At 41.2% G+C, this 19,407-nt stretch overlaps 1 protein-coding gene, 1 long non-coding RNA gene and 7 other non-coding genes across 9 annotated transcripts; 7 read left to right on the forward strand and 2 right to left on the reverse strand.

The window, feature by feature from the left end:
* Positions 1–47: 47 nt before the first annotated feature.
* On the reverse strand, positions 48–3,325 carry LOC143712775 (G2/M phase-specific E3 ubiquitin-protein ligase-like; the record flags this gene model as incomplete). Its single annotated transcript, XM_077204783.1, has 5 exons — positions 48–137; positions 2,074–2,255; positions 2,331–2,647; positions 2,992–3,078; positions 3,252–3,325. Coding segments are annotated over 5 exons (750 nt in total), but the record flags the coding sequence as incomplete, so codon positions are not given.
* Positions 3,326–3,888: 563 nt separating this feature from the next.
* LOC143712788 (uncharacterized) lies at positions 3,889–4,653 on the reverse strand. The gene is made up of 3 exons (XR_013195085.1): positions 4,520–4,653; positions 4,255–4,370; positions 3,889–4,159 (listed from the first exon to the last, which is right to left on the reverse strand). It is a non-coding gene; the product is annotated as an uncharacterized LOC143712788 (long non-coding RNA).
* A 1,125-nt stretch (positions 4,654–5,778) lies between these two features.
* trnar-ucu (transfer RNA arginine (anticodon UCU)) lies at positions 5,779–5,867 on the forward strand. Its single transcript is given in 2 exon segments — positions 5,779–5,815; positions 5,832–5,867. It is a non-coding gene; the product is annotated as a tRNA-Arg (tRNA).
* A 536-nt stretch (positions 5,868–6,403) lies between these two features.
* On the forward strand, positions 6,404–6,477 carry trnat-agu (transfer RNA threonine (anticodon AGU)). The gene has a single exon. It is a non-coding gene; the product is annotated as a tRNA-Thr (tRNA).
* Positions 6,478–7,184: 707 nt separating this feature from the next.
* On the forward strand, positions 7,185–7,258 carry trnat-cgu (transfer RNA threonine (anticodon CGU)). Its single transcript has one exon. It is a non-coding gene; the product is annotated as a tRNA-Thr (tRNA).
* Positions 7,259–8,089: 831 nt separating this feature from the next.
* On the forward strand, positions 8,090–8,163 carry trnat-ugu (transfer RNA threonine (anticodon UGU)). The gene has a single exon. It is a non-coding gene; the product is annotated as a tRNA-Thr (tRNA).
* A 139-nt stretch (positions 8,164–8,302) lies between these two features.
* trnar-ucu (transfer RNA arginine (anticodon UCU)) lies at positions 8,303–8,391 on the forward strand. Its single transcript is given in 2 exon segments — positions 8,303–8,339; positions 8,356–8,391. It is a non-coding gene; the product is annotated as a tRNA-Arg (tRNA).
* A 136-nt stretch (positions 8,392–8,527) lies between these two features.
* trnat-ugu (transfer RNA threonine (anticodon UGU)) lies at positions 8,528–8,601 on the forward strand. The gene has a single exon. It is a non-coding gene; the product is annotated as a tRNA-Thr (tRNA).
* Positions 8,602–9,335: 734 nt separating this feature from the next.
* On the forward strand, positions 9,336–9,409 carry trnat-agu (transfer RNA threonine (anticodon AGU)). The gene has a single exon. It is a non-coding gene; the product is annotated as a tRNA-Thr (tRNA).
* Positions 9,410–19,407: the final 9,998 nt, after the last annotated feature.

Here is a 19,407-nt window from a genome sequence, read left to right on the forward strand (position 1 = left end):
CCACTGGATGTAACCATCCACAACTTTTTCCTTATCCTCCAGTGTCCTCAGGCATTATAGAATCTTGCTGTCTGAAGCATGCTGGAGTGCTTATCTGCGAGTTCCACGAGTTCTTCCAGTGTCCTAGCATTCTTAATCTAGAGTAAAATAAAAACACTGTCTGTACACTCTAAAAAATGTTGGGTTATTTTGTGTACCCAATAACATTTCTTCTGGTGAGAAAATCCTGCACAACAGCTCTGTACTTTCATGTCAAGTTATAATATTTTGTCTATGATATAATGCACTTGTTTAAAGATTAATCCATTGTTCTTTCTGTTTTATGTAAAGACACTCTTGGAGATGTTGCTTTAAAAACCCTGCCAGCTATCCTTCCTCCATTGCCACACAAAACAGGCTGCAAGATGGCTCGGCCCTCTTACCATGAGGCAAAACAAGCATTTGTTGATTTACAGCCTGTAGGTACATCATTTATGACAACACATTTGGGGTAATATTTGATCCATTTGTGCATATTTACCATTTAAAATTTCTATTTAAAGGTTGGAACAAACATCATCAAGTATTAGGAGGAGGAGGAGCAACGGAGGCAATTCCCTCATGTCCTGCAGCTTGGGGACAAATTCAACTGCTCACAAGCCTTCGTCATTGTGGGAGGAGCGGCACTAGAGCAAGACAGCCTTTTACAAGCTGTGGATACATGCTTTAAATTATTTTATGTTTTAGACATTGAGTATCCAACGCCTGCGGCAGCTGTTTGGCAGTTGCTACAACACACAATATTTCACGAGTTCACACTTACATACAATTAAAGGGAATAAAGTATAATGCGTATTTGGCGTGCTGTACGGGGGGAGGGCTCCGAGCTCGGAATTCGGCCCGAACCCAGAGTACTCCCCCCTGTATGTAAAGTGGTTTAGGACTAGAAGAGTGGAGAAGGGGTGGTGGAGGGACGCTGCTAAACTGTCAGAGAAATGAGGTGAGAGTGCTGAGTCTATATATACACGTTTTAATCATGATTGCTGAGTGCTCTCCACCCGTGTTAATTATCTGAACGTGCTTCTCCCGAACTTTGTTAATAAAACATCATATTCTGTGCCAGGAGGAGTTCCATCAACTCATTGTCGCCTACTTAGGCAGTTTATAATTGGATAAGCTGGACAAGCTTTGGTTTGTTTTGTTTGTGTATTTGTATTCCATGTTTCTTAGAACTTAAAACATAATTGTAATTAAATTAATTTTAGCATTCTGTGGCAGGAGCTGTTCCCTCAACACACTGTCGCCTTATGAGGCAGTTTATAATTGCATTACTTCTATTTATTTATTTATTTATTTATTGAAAGAATTTCTTATTTTAAGGAAGTAAATGAAAGCAATTGCAAACAATAACTTAATGAAAATGTTTACAACTTGTAATGTTTACAACTGTTTATTTGTGTTTTTGTGATCCATGTTTCTTAGAACTTAAAACATAACTCTAAATTAATTAATTTTAACATTAATATTCTGTGCCTGGAGGTGTTCCCTTCAACACGTTGCCTTATGAGGCAGTTTATAATTGCATTACTTTTTTTTATTTTATTTATTGAAACACTTGCAACAATAACTTTTGAATGCAATGTCTAATTGGATGTAAATAAAGCATTGTTAATATACTTAAGTTGTGAGTGAGTGAGTTATTTTCATGGAAATAATAGTAATTATAATTAATATTAATAATAGTTTGATTAAAGCATTTTGGCCAAATAACCCAACAGATTCGTTTTTTGAAACCCAATTTATTGGGTAAAACTAGTTACCTAAGTTATTGGGTTAAAATAACCCAACAATAGGTCGGTGCTATATCAACCCACCATTGGATTAGCTGTTGGGTTGATTTTAACCCAACTTTTTTAAGTGAGTATTGGTTGGAATTTAGACTACATATTAGTGACAAAGCATGGAAGTCACTGGTTTTATTCCAATATCACACTGGTTTTTCAAGCTACTGGGGTGTCCAAATTGTTGATTGTTCATCAAAATATATTAAAAAAAAATTCTTGAATATTCTTAGAAACACATAATTATAATTACCTCAAGGAGAACATTCCTGACTTCAGTATCAGGTATATCCTCAATTGGTGCCTCAATGGTCTTAACTTTACCAACCAGGTACTGGTAGAAGCTTGGGGAAAAGCATCGAGGCCCTGGACCACCATGTACAATGGAGACAGCAACCATTCTTCCAACATGGAAATACTCATCACCTTCTGCAGCTAACAATGGCAATGTTCCACGGTTAGTTCAAATTGATTTATAATACTGTCAAAATGTGACAAAAAGTGAATTACCTTTGCTATCAAATGACAGGTATTTGCCATCTTCTTTGCCTTCAAAAAATCGACTGGTTTTAATGGCGTCCATCAAGAGTGTCAGAAATTCCCGTGTAGGCCCTCCTGTGTCCACAGCCTCCTCTGTTTGCCCGATGTCATCAGTGAATTTGACCAAAAGGCTACAGGTGGGGTCAAATGAGGAACGTTTGAATCCCCTCAGAGCACCATCCCAGACATTAGCACGGTTTATATTTAACCTGCTACAGCTTTTTGTGTTAATGTTGTATGACAGATTTGACAGAACGTCTGCAGCCGTCAGTCCAATATCTGCGTCTCTGCAACACAAGAAAGAGAAACATTAACACTGCCTTTTATTTGGATAATTAAAATATAAATCTTTTATGGTCCCATTACAGTGAGAACACCATATGTGTGTGATGAAATGTGATGGGCATAAGCATGAAGCACACATTGCAAGCTTTCAATAATTTCTGCCAGATTTTGTTTCGGTTTAGGGGTAAGTAAAAAAATATATACAATTTGAATATTTGCTTTAATAATTGTATGGCAACAGAAACCAGGTAAAATGCCAAATGTAGCTTGAACTATGTAATATATCTGAGGAAACAAACAAAAAAAACAACAACAAAGGTTGACAGCATTATTTCTATCAAAGTACCTGTCTTCCTCCTGAAAATTGTCTACGTCCTCAACATCAGAGCAACTGCTGTCAATGACAACTGGTGCATAGATCTTGGTATATGTGCTGTGGATTAAAGGAACAATGAAATACTAAAACAAGATGGTTGTGAAATTACAGTAAAAAGTGTTATACTTGGTACTGTAATGCATTACATTCAGCAGTCAATATTTCATGCTAAACCCAGAGCCAAAAGTATTAGTGCAATGAACGAACAATTTGAATCCATTGTGACTTACTTGTAGAAGTCACATGATGTGGTGTTTTTGGGTCCTGGTCCTGCTCCATTGGCCTGTTTATGAAAGTAGAGATAACACCAAACAAATTAACAATAATTACATCATTAACATAAACTTAATAACATTACAGAATAATACATGCTTGCCCATCAGATGGCCTGGACACCTTTGGTGGACATTGTTTTGGTAAACTACAACAAACAAATAATTTGAATAATTTAATTTAAATCATAATAAAGATATTTGTTAATATGATTTAAAGAGCACAACATGCTCGATCTATTCCTTCTCGCAATTGAAAGAAAAAATAAATGAATGCTGTGAAATACGTGGATAATCAAAAACCACAAGCACAGGTCTCAAATTAGCGGGAGAAACTTACATTTTCAGTGGAAGGCTAGCAAATGCCTCATCATCGGATTCTGAAGAGGAGTCATCTCCATGACTTTGGAAAGAGAAAATGATGCATCATTATTAGGCTAGGTATATGCAAAATATATGGCAATTTTACAACCAGCTCAAATTAAATTAAGAACTCACTTAATTACCAACCATTATCAATTATTATTATTATTATTTTACATACATGTACTTCAATACTTACTCGAATCCTGAAGGGGGCAGTTGTACAGTACGATCCTCTGGTAAGACTTTCCAATGGCCTCTTTATAATGTTCAAGGACAAAGGGTTTGTCTGTGCCTGGTATATTTTGTACCTGAGAGCCATCAGGATATACCAGGACATATTCTCCATCGTACATCATGTCTTGATTAAAATCTCGCTGTTTTTTTATAGCAGCTGGCAAAATTTGTTTTGATGACCACAGGGGTTCAACATTTAATGGCAAAGTTTTCCCTCTTATAGGTTTTAACCCATATTTTGTTCTGGTCATTATGCCAATTGAAATCTACAGAAATAAGAAAAGAAGAAAAACAAACATGTTTAAGACTGTGTGTACTGTGTAATAGTCACATTGTGACCTAAACCTCCATATTAGTTTACCTTGACCATAATGTTTGGTTTCTTTTTAGCCTTTGAAAAGGTCCTCCTCTCAGCCTCTTTAACTTCCCTGAACCTCATGAATTGACCTGCTCTTCCTTGGATACTTGTCTCATTCACTAACACACACACACACACACACACTGATTCATTATAGCTATGCTTTGTGATTGGTTGATAAATTGCCACCTTTCTGACAGCTAAAACCATGGGACAATTCAATGCAGCACAGTAACGTTAAAATGGGAGCACAGTAAGGGGATATTACCTGTAGGCCCACGGCCTAGGCTTGATGACGTGGATGGACACACCGTAAGGAACCCCACGTTCAGACCACACGACGGGCAAAACTTGGGAGCGTCCCCCAGTTGCTCGGCACAATACGGACAGAACATTTCAAACTAAAAATTAAATAAATAGTTCAGATATCAGGACAACATTGTACAAACGCCAGTAATGCATCTATTTAATGGCCAGACGCGAGCTAGCCAGCTAACTTAGTTTCCAGCTAACAACGTTGGCAGACTAATACGTTATGGGGACAATAACTTAATATGTTAAAAACACACAAAACCACTTTGGTATCAGAGCACATCGACAAGTCTGTCATAATGAAAGAGAAACACTTACCTCTTGAGACAAGAAAAGCACAGCACACATTCAAAAAATAGCGCTAAGACAACCGGATGGATGCGGGTCCGTCACTGATTATGGCCCCCCCGGAAACATTTCCGTTGTGTTTTTGCAGTTTGCAGTTTGTTTCCCTATTTGCTCGTGCTGCGAATATTTGCAGCGAATGTGAAATCGACAAAGTTGTTTTCTGAATTTGCATGTGTTTTCTGAATTTGTATGTGTTTTCTGAATTTGTATGTGTTTTCTGAATATGTAGTTGTTGTGGCGTTGTTTGCATGTGTTTTCTGAATTTGTATGTGTTTTCTGAATATGTAGTTGTTGTGGGGTTTGTATGTGTTGTGACCCTTCTCGGCCACCGTACTTTACAAATATGAATATATAATTCATGAAAATCTTTCTGGATTTTGTCTTTCAGATCAGCTGAAAGCATAGCAGAGATTGCTTTCCATTTCTCCCAGCTGAGACAGAATTTAGATGTATTGTAACTGGAGGTTCCAAAAACATTTCAGACACAAGTATTGAGAGTTTCAGATATTCCCTCTTTCTTCAACAGAGCCCTGAATGCCCCCCGGGTTTTGGAAATAATCCCCTAACCTCTTTCATGATGTAATCAGCTATTTTCCTGACCTGCTACCTCTTTTAGACTTTTTATGCCAACACATTGTAGAAGGTTCAGCAAGTGGCGCTGTGGCTTAGTTTGTCAAAGCGCCTTTCTAGTAAACAGGAGATCATGGATTCGAATCCCAGCAGTGCCTATGCCACAGGATGTGGGCACCGCTCACTTAATCTTTTACATATGTAAATCTTTGCATGCTGAACAGTGTGCATCTGCACAAAATGAGGAAATCTAAGAAGTGATGTGCATCCAATAGTGTCTTAAAGCTTGTCTTTTGTGGCTCTGTGGCGCAATGGATAGCGCATTGGACTTCTAGATTGTGAATGGAGGTATTCAAAGGTTGTGGGTTCGAGTCCCACCAGAGTCGTGCATACCCTCTATTGCTCAGATGTCTTTGTGTTGGACAGGCATATGCTTAAAACTTGAATCCACAAACTACTTCAGAAGCATACCCTTCACGTTCTGCTTATTTCCCTTATTGGACACACCCAACTCAGATCACAGAGTACTCTACTAATTAACTTAAGTCACCTATTTAAATAAGAATAGGTTGAAATCCACTGGCCTAGGCCAAAATCTGCAACAACCTATTGTTGGCCACCTACCTAGAAAAAAAGAAGAAAAAAAACACGCTTTCCATTTCTCCAAGCTGAAACAGCATTTAGATGTATCGTAACTGGAGGTTCCCGAAACATTTGAGACACGAGTACTGAGAGTTTCGATCCAGAAATAAATGGCTTGAGATATTCCCTTGTCCCTCAACAGAAGCCTGCACACCTTTCAGGTTTTGGAAATAATCCTGTAACTTCAAAGGGACCTATTCATGATGTAATCAGCTATTCTCCTGACATGCTACCTCTTTTAGACTTTGTATACAAAAGCATCGAACCACTGACAGTAACTGGCGCTGTGGCTTAGTTGGTTAAAGCGCCTGTCTAGTAAACAGGAGATCCTGGGTTCGAATCCCAGCAGTGTCTTATCTGTGGCTTCTAAGAGTAGTCATTCAATCATCTCTGATGTGAAAGACAATCTGGACTTCCCGGTTGCAAATGAAGGTTTTAAAAAGTGTGCCGTTTTTTGGGTCCCACCAGAGTCACGAATGGTGTCCCTTTGCACAGACGTCTTTACCAGACTGACATTTGCTTAAAGCTGGGGTTTTCCAACTTTTTCAGAATCCTACGCAGCACATTTTTCTTCTTTTCCTTATTGAGCACACCCAAGTCAGATCGTCCAGTACGTTACTTATCAATCAATTATTTGATTCACCTGTATTAAATGAGAGAGATAATAAAAAAAATATATATATGTGGTGCAGATGCGCTTCAAGAATGGTTTGCAAGCTCCTGGCTTAGGCCTGAAATCTGCTACTACCGATTGATATGGTCAAGCCTATGGATATTTGTACAAACAAAGTCTTTAAATATATGAAGAATAATACATGGATATCTTTCTGGATTTTGCCCTTTCATATCAGAAGAAGGCTCAGGAAACATTTTAGGCATTACTATCGAGAGTGTAGAGCCAAAATTAAATGAGTTCAGACATTCCCTTGAGGCGTGAAAGGCCCTCGTGTTTTGGAAACAATCCTCTTACCTCTAAGGGACCTCGTTCATGACGTGATCAGCTGTTTTCCTGATGTGGTACCTCCTTTAGGCTTGTTTTACCAACAAATTCCACAGTACCTGGCGCTGTGGCTTAGCTGGTCAAAGCGCCTGTCTCGTAAACAGGAGATCCTGGGTTCAAATCCCAGCAGTGCCTTTGGCACAGGATATGGGAGTGCTTAACCTTTTCACATATGAAAGTCTTTGCATGACGAACTGTGTTTACCTGCACAAAACTGGAAAAACTTAAGAAGTGCTGCGCATGCAACACTTCCCTGAAGTGTGTCATTTTATGGTACAATGGATAGAACTTTGGACTTCTAGGATGCGAATGGAGAAATTCCCTGGTTGTGAGTCCCACCAGAATAGTCAGTGGCCTCTTTTGCTCTGATGTCTCTGTGAGTCAGACATATGTTTAAAACTGGGGTCCACAAACTACTTCAGAAGCCTACCCTTCACATTCTGCTCATCTCCCTTATTGGACACACCCACGTCAGATCATTGAGTACTCTACTAAGTAGCTCAATTAACTCTGTTGAAATAAGGAAGATAACGAAAATGTATAGCGTCTGGGAGGTTTCGAGAATGGTTTGAAAACCACTGGCTTAGGCCAGAATCTGCTACTTCCTATTGTTGAGATCCAGCCTCTGGATGTATTCAAAACAGTCTTTACAAATATGAATATATAATTCATGAAAATCTTTCTGGATTTTGTCTTTCAGATCAGCTGAAAGCATAGCAGAGATTGCTTTCCGTTTCGCCCAGCTGAGACAGAATTTAGATGTATTGTAACTGGAGGTTCCAAAAACATTTCAGACACAAGTATTGAGAGTTTCAGATATTCCCTCTTTCTTCAACAGAGCCCTGCATGCCCCTCGGGTTTTGGAAATAATCCCCTAACCTCTTTCATGATGTAATCAGCTATTTTCCTGACCTGCTACCTCTTTTAGACTTTTTATGCCAACACATTGTAGAGAGTTCAGCAAGTGGCGCTGTGGCTTAGTTGGTCAAAGCGCCTGTCTTGTAAACAGGAGATCCTGGGTTCAAATCCCAGCAGTGCCTATGCCACAGGATGTGGGCACCACTCACTTAATCTTTTACATATGTAAATCTTTGCATGCTGAACAGTGTGCATCTGCACAAAATGGGGAAATCTAAGAAGTGATGTGCATGCAATAGCGTCTTAAAGTTCGTCTTTTGTGGCTCTGTGGCGCAATGGATAGCGCATTGGACTTCTAGATTGTGAATGGAGATATTCAAAGGTTGTGGGTTTGAGTCCCACCAGAGTCGTGCATACCCTCTATTGCTCAGATGTTTTGGAAACAATCCTCTTACCTCTAAGGGACCTCGTTCATGACGTGATCAGCTGTTTTCCTGATGTGGTACCTCTTTTAGACTTGTTTTACCAACAAAATTCACAGTATCTGGCGCTGTGGCTTAGCTGGTCAAAGCGCCTGTCTTGTAAACAGGAGATCCTGGGTTCAAATCCCAGCAGTGCCTTTGGCACAGGATATGGGAGTGCTTAACCGTTTCACATATGAAAGTCTTTGCATGACGAACTGTGTTTACCTGCACAAAACTGGAAAAACTAAGAAGTGCTGCGCATGCAACACTTCCCTGAAGTGTGTCATTTTATGGTAAAATGGATAGAACTTTGGACTTCTAGGATGCGAATGGAGAAATTCCCTGGTTGTGAGTCCCACCAGAATAGTCAGTGGCCTCTTTTGCTCTGATGTCTCTGTGAGTCAGACATATGCTTAAAACTTGAATCCACAAACTACTTCAGAAGCATACCCTTCACGTTCTGCTTATTTCCCTTATTGGACACACCCAACTCAGATCACAGAGTACTCTACTAATTAGCTTAAGTCACCTATTTAAATAAGAATAGGTTGAAATCCACTGGCCTAGGCCAAAAGCTGCAACAACCTATTGTTGGCCACCTACCTAGAAAAAAAGAAGAAAAAAAAACACGCTTTCCATTTCTCCAAGCTGAAACAGCATTTAGATGTATCGTAACTGGAGGTTCCCGAAACATTTGAGACACGAGTACTGAGAGTTTCGATCCAGAAATAAATGGCTTGAGATATTCCCTTGTCCCTCAACAGAAGCCTGCACACCTTTCAGGTTTTGGAAATAATCCTGTAACTTCAAAGGGACCTATTCATGATGTAATCAGCTATTCTCTTCTTATAGACTTTGTATACAAAAGCATCGAACCAGTGACAGTAACTGGCGCTGTGGCTTAGTTGGTCAAAGTGCCTGTCTAGTAAACAGGAGATCCTGGGTTTGAATCCCAGCAGTGCCTAATCTGTGGCTTCTAAGAGTAGTCATTTAACCTTCTCTGATGTGAAAGCTTAAAGCTTGTCTTTTGTGGCTCTGTGGCGCAATGGATAGCGCATTGGACTTCTAGATTGTGAATGGAGATATTCAAAGTTTGTGGGTTTGTCATATGGGTAATTAATAAATAAAAACGTATCGATACAAGGCCCCCACTCCAGAGCATTTTTTCACACACCGGCTTGTCTTGTGGATGTCTTGTGGATGCCATACCACCTTTGGAAGGTCAGGCTGTGCTGTCCTGTGTGTGGAGAATCAGGGTGTTCTGGTTAACCTCCACCAGCTGCATGGATGTTCCTCCCATCACCAAGCTGTTGCCCAGTACAAGCTGCCTTATCCTGCGATAGTCTTGCAGGATCAGAGACAATCTTGACAGGGCTCCCTTGCCTTTTCTTTTGGGGCTTGGGTGGACAGTGCAAAGTCTGATGAAGATGGTCTCCAGCAGACGGCAACAGTCAGGCCACTGAGCAGGTGCGCTGCTTGCACCCAGCACACATCTGGTGGTGCTCTCTACACCAGGGTGAGTGGGCTTCTTCGGGACCTTGAAGCGTCCACTCAGCAGTCTCTTTCGGCATCGACTGTCTTACACCACCCGTTCCTTGTCCCGGTCATCCAGGTTCTGCCAAAGAGCAATTATGGTGTTGGCTTCCTGGTTGGTCAGGCTGAGGGCTGTGTGGTCCCGGAGATCCACCAGATATTCTGCCAGCTGGTCCACATGTTGATAACCCGGGATATTTTGGTAGTCAACAGCCTATTAAAAAACACAAACATGCAATACAATTATTACATCACATCTGTCTAATGCATAATTCCATAACTGATTGTGTTATTTTCCTGTTTATCACCGTAAAGCACTGTATAGTACAAAGCAGAGAGAGCGCCATTCTTGACATTTTACAAAGCACCAAATAAATAAAGATGACTTGACTTGATGTGTATTTACAGCTTACAAATGAATTTAGGCTGTACTTTTAAATGTAAAATATGTGGAAAGTCTGGATTTAAAGCACTGGATGTTAATTCATCATAATTATTCTAGTTAATTTGAAAGACATACAAAGGAGTAGTATTTACCGTCTCTTCTTCATCATCATCCTGACCAGCATCCTCTGGCTCTGAGGGGAGAGTTGAAACAGATGTTTCAGAGGGAACAGGTGTGACAGCAGTCCCTGAGGGTCCAGGTGATGAAGGAGACTGTGTGAGGACAAGTTTGGGGTCAGGGACCAGTGAAGGGGATGTGGAGCCCAGTACAGGTGTGGCACTGCTGGTGACCAGGGTGGAAGAACCCAGTGTCAGTGTGGAAGAGGGTGGTGACAGAACAGCCTCCGGATCTGCTATTGTGTGATCCTCGCTGATGTCACAGAAGCCCTCATCTTCATCTCGCTCCTCCACACTGAGGTCCTCAATGAGCTCTGCTGTCTGCTCAGAGTCAGGATTCATGTCCTGCAGTGCCTGACCAGTCTGCTGGAACAGATACTGCACTCCAATGAGCTCACCTGAAATAAAAACAATAAACAAACGGAAATTAAATAGAATGTTGTGTATCATATTTGATACATTAGGCTTTTGTAGTAGCTCATATAGTGTGAGAATATAGAGCTCATCGTCAAGGAGAAAAAAAACAAAATAGTTTTATTAAGAGGCCAAACACGTTTAATTATGGGGGCAAAACATGAAATGAAATGCAATACAATGATGATTGAGAGAAAAGTCTGATGATCATTTTGATATTTACATGTAACATGATTTTCTAATCAAGTGAACCCAAACTGCTTCAGTCTAGTAACTAGTCATTAAATATTACTAACAATATAAAAGTTATTCTTACAATTACTTTATAAAATCAGTAAAGGTTTCACAATGAAAAGAAACGTGAAGCACGAGCTGAAGGTGGACACTTTTACAATTATACTAAAAGACTATAATCAATCAGACGACAGAGGGCATGTTTCCTAAAAATTTTTGATCATGTTGATCATTTAGAGTCCTTTAGAAACTTGCATATCAATTATGATACAATCGACTCTATAGGGTTAAATCTGACATACAGACGGAGGTTACACAGAAATTGCAAGTTGATAAAATAAAAAATATATAAAACAATTCTCACCGGTGTAACATGCAGGGGGACAAAACGTGGGGACCACTTTCCTGCCAAACAGCTTTTCATAATTGCCGTTTACACAGTGAACAAGTTCTCCTGTGTAGCTGCGCAAAGCTGATGGCTCCGATGACAGGGAAGCAGCCTCCCGGTCCTGGTTCCACCGGTGTAGACCCTCCAGCAGATAAATCTGAAAGTTCAGACTGTTTGCACTGGTCCCTGTAAATAGACACAACAGTGTTTAGGAGGTGTTAAAGGAACACACAAAAACACTTAATGCTCTTTCTTTACACCTGCACAGTGTGTGTGACAAAGACAATACCTGGGATGAAACGGTTCAGGTGTAAATGAAAGGACTCGAGAGAAGTGGAGCCTCTGGCACATCTGTAGGTCTTCAGAAGCACACCTCCCTTGTTTAGGCTCCCTGTCTCTGTATAGAGCACAACACCAGGGGGGTCTTGAATGCATTTCACATGCTTCTTCTGGACATTCCAGATGTGCTCCATCCTTTCTCGGTCCAGGAGAGGAACACCCAGGGAGTCTTTGCCCTTGCTGCTCAGGAGCTCTGTAAGCAGCCGCTCAAGGAGAAGGATGGTAGTCTCCTCTCCACAGGTCCTCCTCCGGCAATGGAGTGCCAGCTCATTCCTGGTAAGATGCTTGTTGACATCTTCATCTGTCAGCGCAGGCCAACCCTGGGATATGAACAGCTCTCTCTTTGCTTTGCGAAGCATAGAAACATCAGCCGCGTCCCACTCAAAAATGCACGCTGACAGCCGTGACATGAAGATGGGATACAGCTGATGGGCATCAGTTGTACACCCCATGGCAATCCTGCGCATAAAATGCCAGATGTCCAAGCGAATCATGAGATCAGGCCACCCTCTGAATCTGGTTTTCAGCTTGGTCTCACCCACATAGGTGCAGCAGCCACAGTCCACGTACAAAACAGCAGGTGGATCCACACTAGCCTGCTGGTACCTTTTCACCAGACCATCGACCATCATGTCCAGTCCTGCTCCTTCCTGTGCTGTCAGCACACTCATGAGCACCTGACCAAACTCATTGCCAACAGAGGTAAGCCAGAGTCCCGTTCCCCTTGCCGTCCCAGCCAGCTTCTTAGTGATCTGCAGTAGATGACAGGAAGCATGCAATGCAATGAAACATCACACCATGTAGAATATGATACTCATGCTCTTATAATGATATAACAGTAAACACCATAAATTAACAAAAATCCCCTGCTAACCTTTTTAGTGGAATCCATCTTCAAGACTGAACCATACGTAGATGTTATCCTTGCATGGATTCATCCAGCCTTGTCAGGATGTCTTGGCTGTACACGGTGAGCAGCCACTTGCAGCTTGGGACCACTGTAGGCTCTGGGGGCACCCCGGGTCGTTTGAGGAAGTCCACACATTGGGTGGTGTACCGGGCCATACGCTGGAGCCACTCCTCACTGTGGTTCTCACGCAGCTGTTTGATGACACGGGACTGTTGCCTAGGCCACGCTCACGCAGGAGCCGAATGACTCTCATATCACAGGCATACCTTAGGAAAAGCTAAATCCACACATTCATATATTTTACACAATTGATTTGTAAAGTATTTGCAAACATATGTGATGATGGGCTATCAACTGGATGTGGAATTAAAGTGTACTTACTTCCGCGTGAGGATGACCCGAAATTCAGAGCGATTGCCCAGATCCAGCTGTTGCAGGACAGTCTGACTCCAGGACACATGCGAGGCTTTACACTTGGTACAGATGAGGGTTTCTGTGACCATGTTGTACATCCTATCGATGTCCAGAACCTGCCGTGCCCTTTTGTGCAGACCGCCTCCAGTCAGCTGATGCTGCCCGCAGGCAGAATTGGGACAGAGAGCCTTGATCTTCCAAAGCTTGTACGGCATCCACAGCAACAGAGCAAGACAAAAAAATCTGTCTGGAGCTGGAGCCTGGTTGTAAATAAGTGCTGGCTGTGGTGGGTAATACCAGAGCTGTAGGTTGTCTCGAAGCTCTGGTTTTCCCTTGGGCCCCATTTTAAAAAGCCTGCTGGCAATCCACCTGTGATCCTCTGGTGGCAAAGTGTCCGACCACAAACGATGCAGTCGAACTAGAGATGCATCTTGCAGTAATGCCCCCGAAGGAGTAGTCTGTGAATGAAAAAGACAAAACATTTAGTCTAGCAGGTCATTTATTTAATTACCGCTTTATCTATCCAAGACTACCCTCATATAAAATAGAAAATATTGGATGTCAAAAACGTACTTAAGGTTATAGAATAAAATGTATACATTTGTTCCAATAGTTTTCAGAATTGTGTCAGCTGCTAGCACTAATTTGTGTGACTACTGAGTTGTGACAGTTAATATGCAAATTCAATTATTTTGGACCAATACAATTTGAAATTACTTACCGAGACAACATGCAATGAAATATAATATATGTTGCATATATAACAAGAGAAAGAAACAGTCATAACTGTCCAATAATTTTAACTAATCCTAGATGGAATTATACAATACTGTTTAAAGGTCTATGTTCAGTAAGATTCTTTTTGTTTTTGAAATATGATTAAAATACAGTCAAAAACAGTAATAGTGGGAAATAATATTGCAATTTAGGATCGCCGCTTATTTGAATCTGTTTTCAAAAGTATTTACAGTTTTTTTCAATCGCTAACAAGCGCTTACCCATACTTCAGATACTTTTTCCTAAACTCTTAACACAGACTCACACCAACAAAACACAATTGGCCAAATTGATAATTTTCTTCTCAAGAACACATTTTGTTACAGATTTTTATGATTGTTTACACACTAAAATAAAAATTTCCACACAATTTGCAAAATTCTACTCCAATGAGCAAAACCCCTCCGCAGATTTGCACAACATTACACACAATGTCTGCCTTACCCTTTTAGCAAAACATTACACACGGTGATTTGTAAAACTCTACACACATTTTCACACCTTAGACACAGATAAGGATTGTGAGGTTACTTCCTTGTCATTACAAAGCCCCGGATTGCCATTGACCACACTAATGAATGAATTGGATATGCACATCCATCAGGCGTGGAAGCACACATGTGCTAATTTGAAAACGCATCACTCAGGAGTGCTATAAAAGGCAGCAGGTGAGTTCACCTGTCTTCAACAAAAATGGAAGGAGCTAGAAGAAGAAGAAGAAGAAGAAGAAGAGTGAGAATAAGAGGGGGGGCTCAAAGAGGAGATGAAGGAGGTAGAGGAAGAGGAGAAGGAGGTAGAGGAAGAGGTGAAGGAGGTAGATGAAGAGGAGAAGGAGGTAGAGGAAGAGGAGAAGGAGGTAGAGGAAGAGGTGAAGGAGGTAGAGGGACCATGGACTGACACCGATGGAAGCTGGACAAAGAGTTCAACCAAATCTCTGGTTGATACTGTAACTGAATAGTTACAGTATTCTTGTTGCTTTTACAGCAGTTTTTCTTCAGAGTCAAACTGTATGTACTTCATGCAGTAATTTTAATTTGTCTACAGATTTTATTTTTTTCATTGATTTCATTGTTGGTTGATTACTGTAACTGATTATGGTAAGAAATACTGTAAATAAATACTTGAAATATGAGTCTGCAGAAATCAGTGTTGTGCAGTGCTTGGTAAGTTTATAGTAGGCCTATTTGTGTACATTCTCCCTATATCTCAAACTAATCATGAAGAATGTTGTTTGTGTGTCACAATTTTTTTTTTCATCTAAATTATCCCTTACATAACAATGTCTGGCCAAAAATGTAGCACATGCTATTTCCTAAAAATAGTATTTTTACAAATGTGTTTTTTATTTATCACAACAGTGTGAAACTGGTTACAATAGTGTCTGATCATTGAGGACTGTGTTGGTTAAATGAAAACTAATAGCATTTTCACAAATATGTGTATATCTTTTGACTGAAGTGTGTATGTTTTGACAGAAGTGTGTCATTTTCCAAACAATCTAGGAATTATGCCAATTGAGTGTGGTGTTTGGATAATTGTGATTACATTTTGAAAAAAAGAACCCGGTTTTCAAAATTGCGTGTAAACAATTGAAAAAAACTGTAAATATATACTAACTCTTGTAAGGAACTCAGCTTTTTGGAAATATTAATAATCAATAATATCTTGTTATTATTAATTATAAATATTTGGGTCAGTTAATTGGATTAACTTGATGTGGCTGAATTAATATTACAATCAATTAATCAGTTCTTCCAACGAACTCTTTTGATTATTAATTTATTCTAAGAAAAGGGTATCTTCCATGGCCACCGAAGAATAATTATTTCTTCGCCTGTACTTGTACTTTGAGCCAGTAGCAAAAACCGTGATCGTAAAGTGACTTGTATTGCAAGCAAAACAGAACCAAATACATATTATGTACAAGTTTTATTAACTAAATATAGATATTTATATGAATATAAATAAACTAAACAACATACACACATGAATACATAAATAGGTTAGTGATAGGATGAAGTTGGAAACCGGAAGAGGGTCTATGAGAAGAACCATCAGAATTTCATTTTACACATTTCATTGAATTGAATACTTGCATTTGTAATGGGAACAATTCTTGAAGTTGTTGAAAATTGAAGTCGTTGATGGTTCCGGCAGTGTCAAGTGGAAGTTGGTTGAGCGTTCTCTTTCTCCAGGACCGCATGGCTGGTTTGGGCAAGGCCTGGGACTCTGTTGAGGCCACGCCGAGCACCCAGGAGAAGTGAGGAAGTCGGAAGGATGGGTGATTGGAGTCGTTGTTGGTTGGAGTCTTTGTTGGTTGGAGTCTTTGTTCCAAAACTCCTGAGATTGTCCTTGGTTCTTTGTGAGAGAGTCTTCTCTCTTTTCCATGAGGCCGGATCTGGTTGGAATCGAGGCCTGCTGGGCCCTGGGGCCCCCGTGGAGGGGGAGGGGGCTCCCCAGTCTCACCAGAACAGTGTTGCGGCTGGATGAAAAACTAAGAGAGGCAGGTCACATGTGGACTGTCTCTAATAAGGCCTGGAGAAGATCCTCCCCTAAGGGTTGAACTCGACCAATCAGAAAAGGGGACATGTCTGAGAGGGAAAGTGGCTCTTAGTTGATTTATGGATCTTTGTCCCAAGGAAGATTATACCTTCATTAATGCTAAAATAGCTATAACACATCCACACTGCATTCTAGAAGAAGGTGATGTACATCAAAGTGTGAGTCATTAAATGAGGATTAGTTAGGTAGGAGGCACTATACAGGTGAGGTTACATTGATCGTTAGTTTGTTGTATACCTGGATACATACCATAATATATACCTAATAGTACACGAGACAGTAAACCATTTACACTGTTTCTTTCACAGTTTTATGCATGTTCATTTATAGATCAGTTAGTCTATGATTAATGCAGCAAAGTCTGTTTTAAAGAGGGTTTCTGTTTCATAGTCTCTCTCTTGAGTATGTGGCCACATTCCTCGGAGGTCGTAAAATCTCCTTGTCATGCCCTGTAACATGACACTGTTTCTGCCCTTGTGTTTGCTCATTTGGGCTGTGTGAGGAGTTTCATAAACCTTTGTATATAATGAATAATTAGTATGTGTCTGATTGGTCCATACCCTACAGATCCCCCCTCTCGATCGTTGTTGTCCCCCCTCAAGGACAACCACGAGCGAAGTTGGAAGTGCAGAGAGATCGGACACACACTTGTCATAGAAGGCTGGAAGGCCATGGTGGCCTCTGGTTGCTCGTGTCTTCTGGAGCGGTGGTCGTTCCACGGCTGGTGATGTGGACAGTAGCCAAGTCCAGGTCTCTGCAGCAGGTGTTGAGGCAGCAGGTTTTGGGACATTCTGAAGTTCATTAGTTTTGGGGCAGGTGTTTCCTTGTGGTTGCAGGAAGTGGTTAGGCCTCTATGTAGCATAGAGAGGTTTTCAAGCTGACATGGTGCTGGTGGCCGGAGGTCAGAAGGTGGTTGTTAGCCTCTCAGTCACGAGAGGTCTGAAGGATTGAAGTGTTGTTCTGTCCTTATGGTGGTGCCGACGCAAGCTTGCCTAAGCTGGGGTGGGCAAGGAGTCGGAAGCTTGTACCTTACAGGACTCCTCGGGTGAGTCCTGTGCAGGGAGCTATTTTGCGTGTGTCAGCGGCTCCAGTAACTCTGAGGCAGGTGCGTCCAGCTGTCCTTGCGGAGCCTCAGATTGACACCTGTGTGAAGGGTATGGAAGAGGATGCTGTCGTTGACAGCCGTGGTCTTCCTGTGGTGTTTGCAGGTTGAGGGTGCTGTCCTCCATGGCTTCTCCAAGGGGCTTGGCTGGTACCTGGGTTGTTGCCATGGTGACAGTTCTGTGCTGGTCCTGGGCATGCTCAGTCCAGCTGCATTGAATCTGGTTCGAACCTCAGTGTCTAGCTGGTCTGTAAGGCTTTGGCCACAGGTCCGCTCCTTGTGGGACGCTGTGATCTATTATGTGAGGTTGTTTACCTTCTGTTTTATACCCATAAGGTGGGGTAAGGAGATGAGAATCTTGATCACCCCGGTGTGGCTGTAACTCTGGCTTGGGTCATGGGTCGTTTGTCCTCTTCTCTCATGGTGCAGTTCCGTTGGCTCCGGTGCCGTCGGATGTCAGCAGCCATGGGTGGAACAGTGTTCCTCGCGATGGCTTGTCAGTCTTTTCGTTCTCCTAACCGGTTAAGGTCAGGTTAAGCAGAGGATCTGCAACATTTTGGCACACCTGTGGTGAGAGACTAATGCATGACCCTAGAAAGTTCAGAGCCACGGTTTAATGGGTTCGCTAGATATGTAGCATAAAGCTAGGTATTTCATGTGTAGCTAGCTAGTGAAGTGTGTATTGTATCCTTATCATCTTAGCTGTGAATGTTAGGAGGCTAAGACTTGTGTGGTTCCGAGAGTATTTCCTGGAAAGGGCATAGCCGAGATGAAATAAATGACTTAAGATGGTTCTTATGACTAAAATATTTCTCTGGACTTAACTGGTGGTTCACTACGGCTTGACGAAGTGAAGAATAGGAGGAAAAAGGACAGCTTTCCTATTCAAATTATGCTTATTATCAATCCTCAGGACTATAGTTATGCCCTAGTAATCGTTGAAGTTACTTGTGTTGCAGGGTCATAAAAATTAGTGCACTTGTTGAAAATAAACAAAATCACAAATAAAGGTGTCTCTGGTTCCTTTCTGGGCCCTATGGGAAATGGAACCACATTTGAACAAGAGAAGAAATGGAAATAAATCATATACATGACAGTATAGACAAGTGAATAGCTGACTGCTATTATTATCGAAGTAAAATAAAAATAAAAAGGACTTAAGTAAGTGATCAAAACAGCCGGAATGATCTGAAATTGAGAGTAATCAATAGCACTAGTGACTAACCTTTAGATTTGCCTGGACCAAAACTCCATAGTGGGTCACAGCTGTTGCGTGTTTAAGACCACACCGTGTGTGTCCCTCCAAAGGTTTAGTCAACATGCTGATGAAAATTCTCATAACTATAAGAATTCTTCTCTAGCTACACAGCTTACATGTAATTAAACTTGGGTTTAATTGACAGGGCATCTGCAAATTTAGCCTACAGCGCTCAGCAAGGACTATGCCTAAACTGCTAACCGCTAACTGTAGAAGTTATTATGTAGCTTAGCCTAAGCTGGATGGATGCTAGGTTAGCTTAGCTTAGCCTAAACTGGATGGACGCTAGGTTAAGTTAGCTTAGCCACCTAGGCTGGTTTGTTTACAAGATGACGTCACGAGTTAGCACTTCCTGTGACAAGTCGTTGTCATGGGAACCAGTGCATGTCAGAACAATTCAACAGTCCATGAAGAATGTCCGCACATTTTAAATGAGTTATGCATGTTTAAACGGGTTAAAAGGGGGCACC

Source organism: Siphateles boraxobius, unplaced genomic scaffold, assembly GCF_051911475.1.
Source record: "Siphateles boraxobius isolate OS27281-9 unplaced genomic scaffold, OSU_SipBor_1 51, whole genome shotgun sequence".
NCBI lineage: Eukaryota > Metazoa > Chordata > Actinopteri > Cypriniformes > Leuciscidae > Siphateles > Siphateles boraxobius.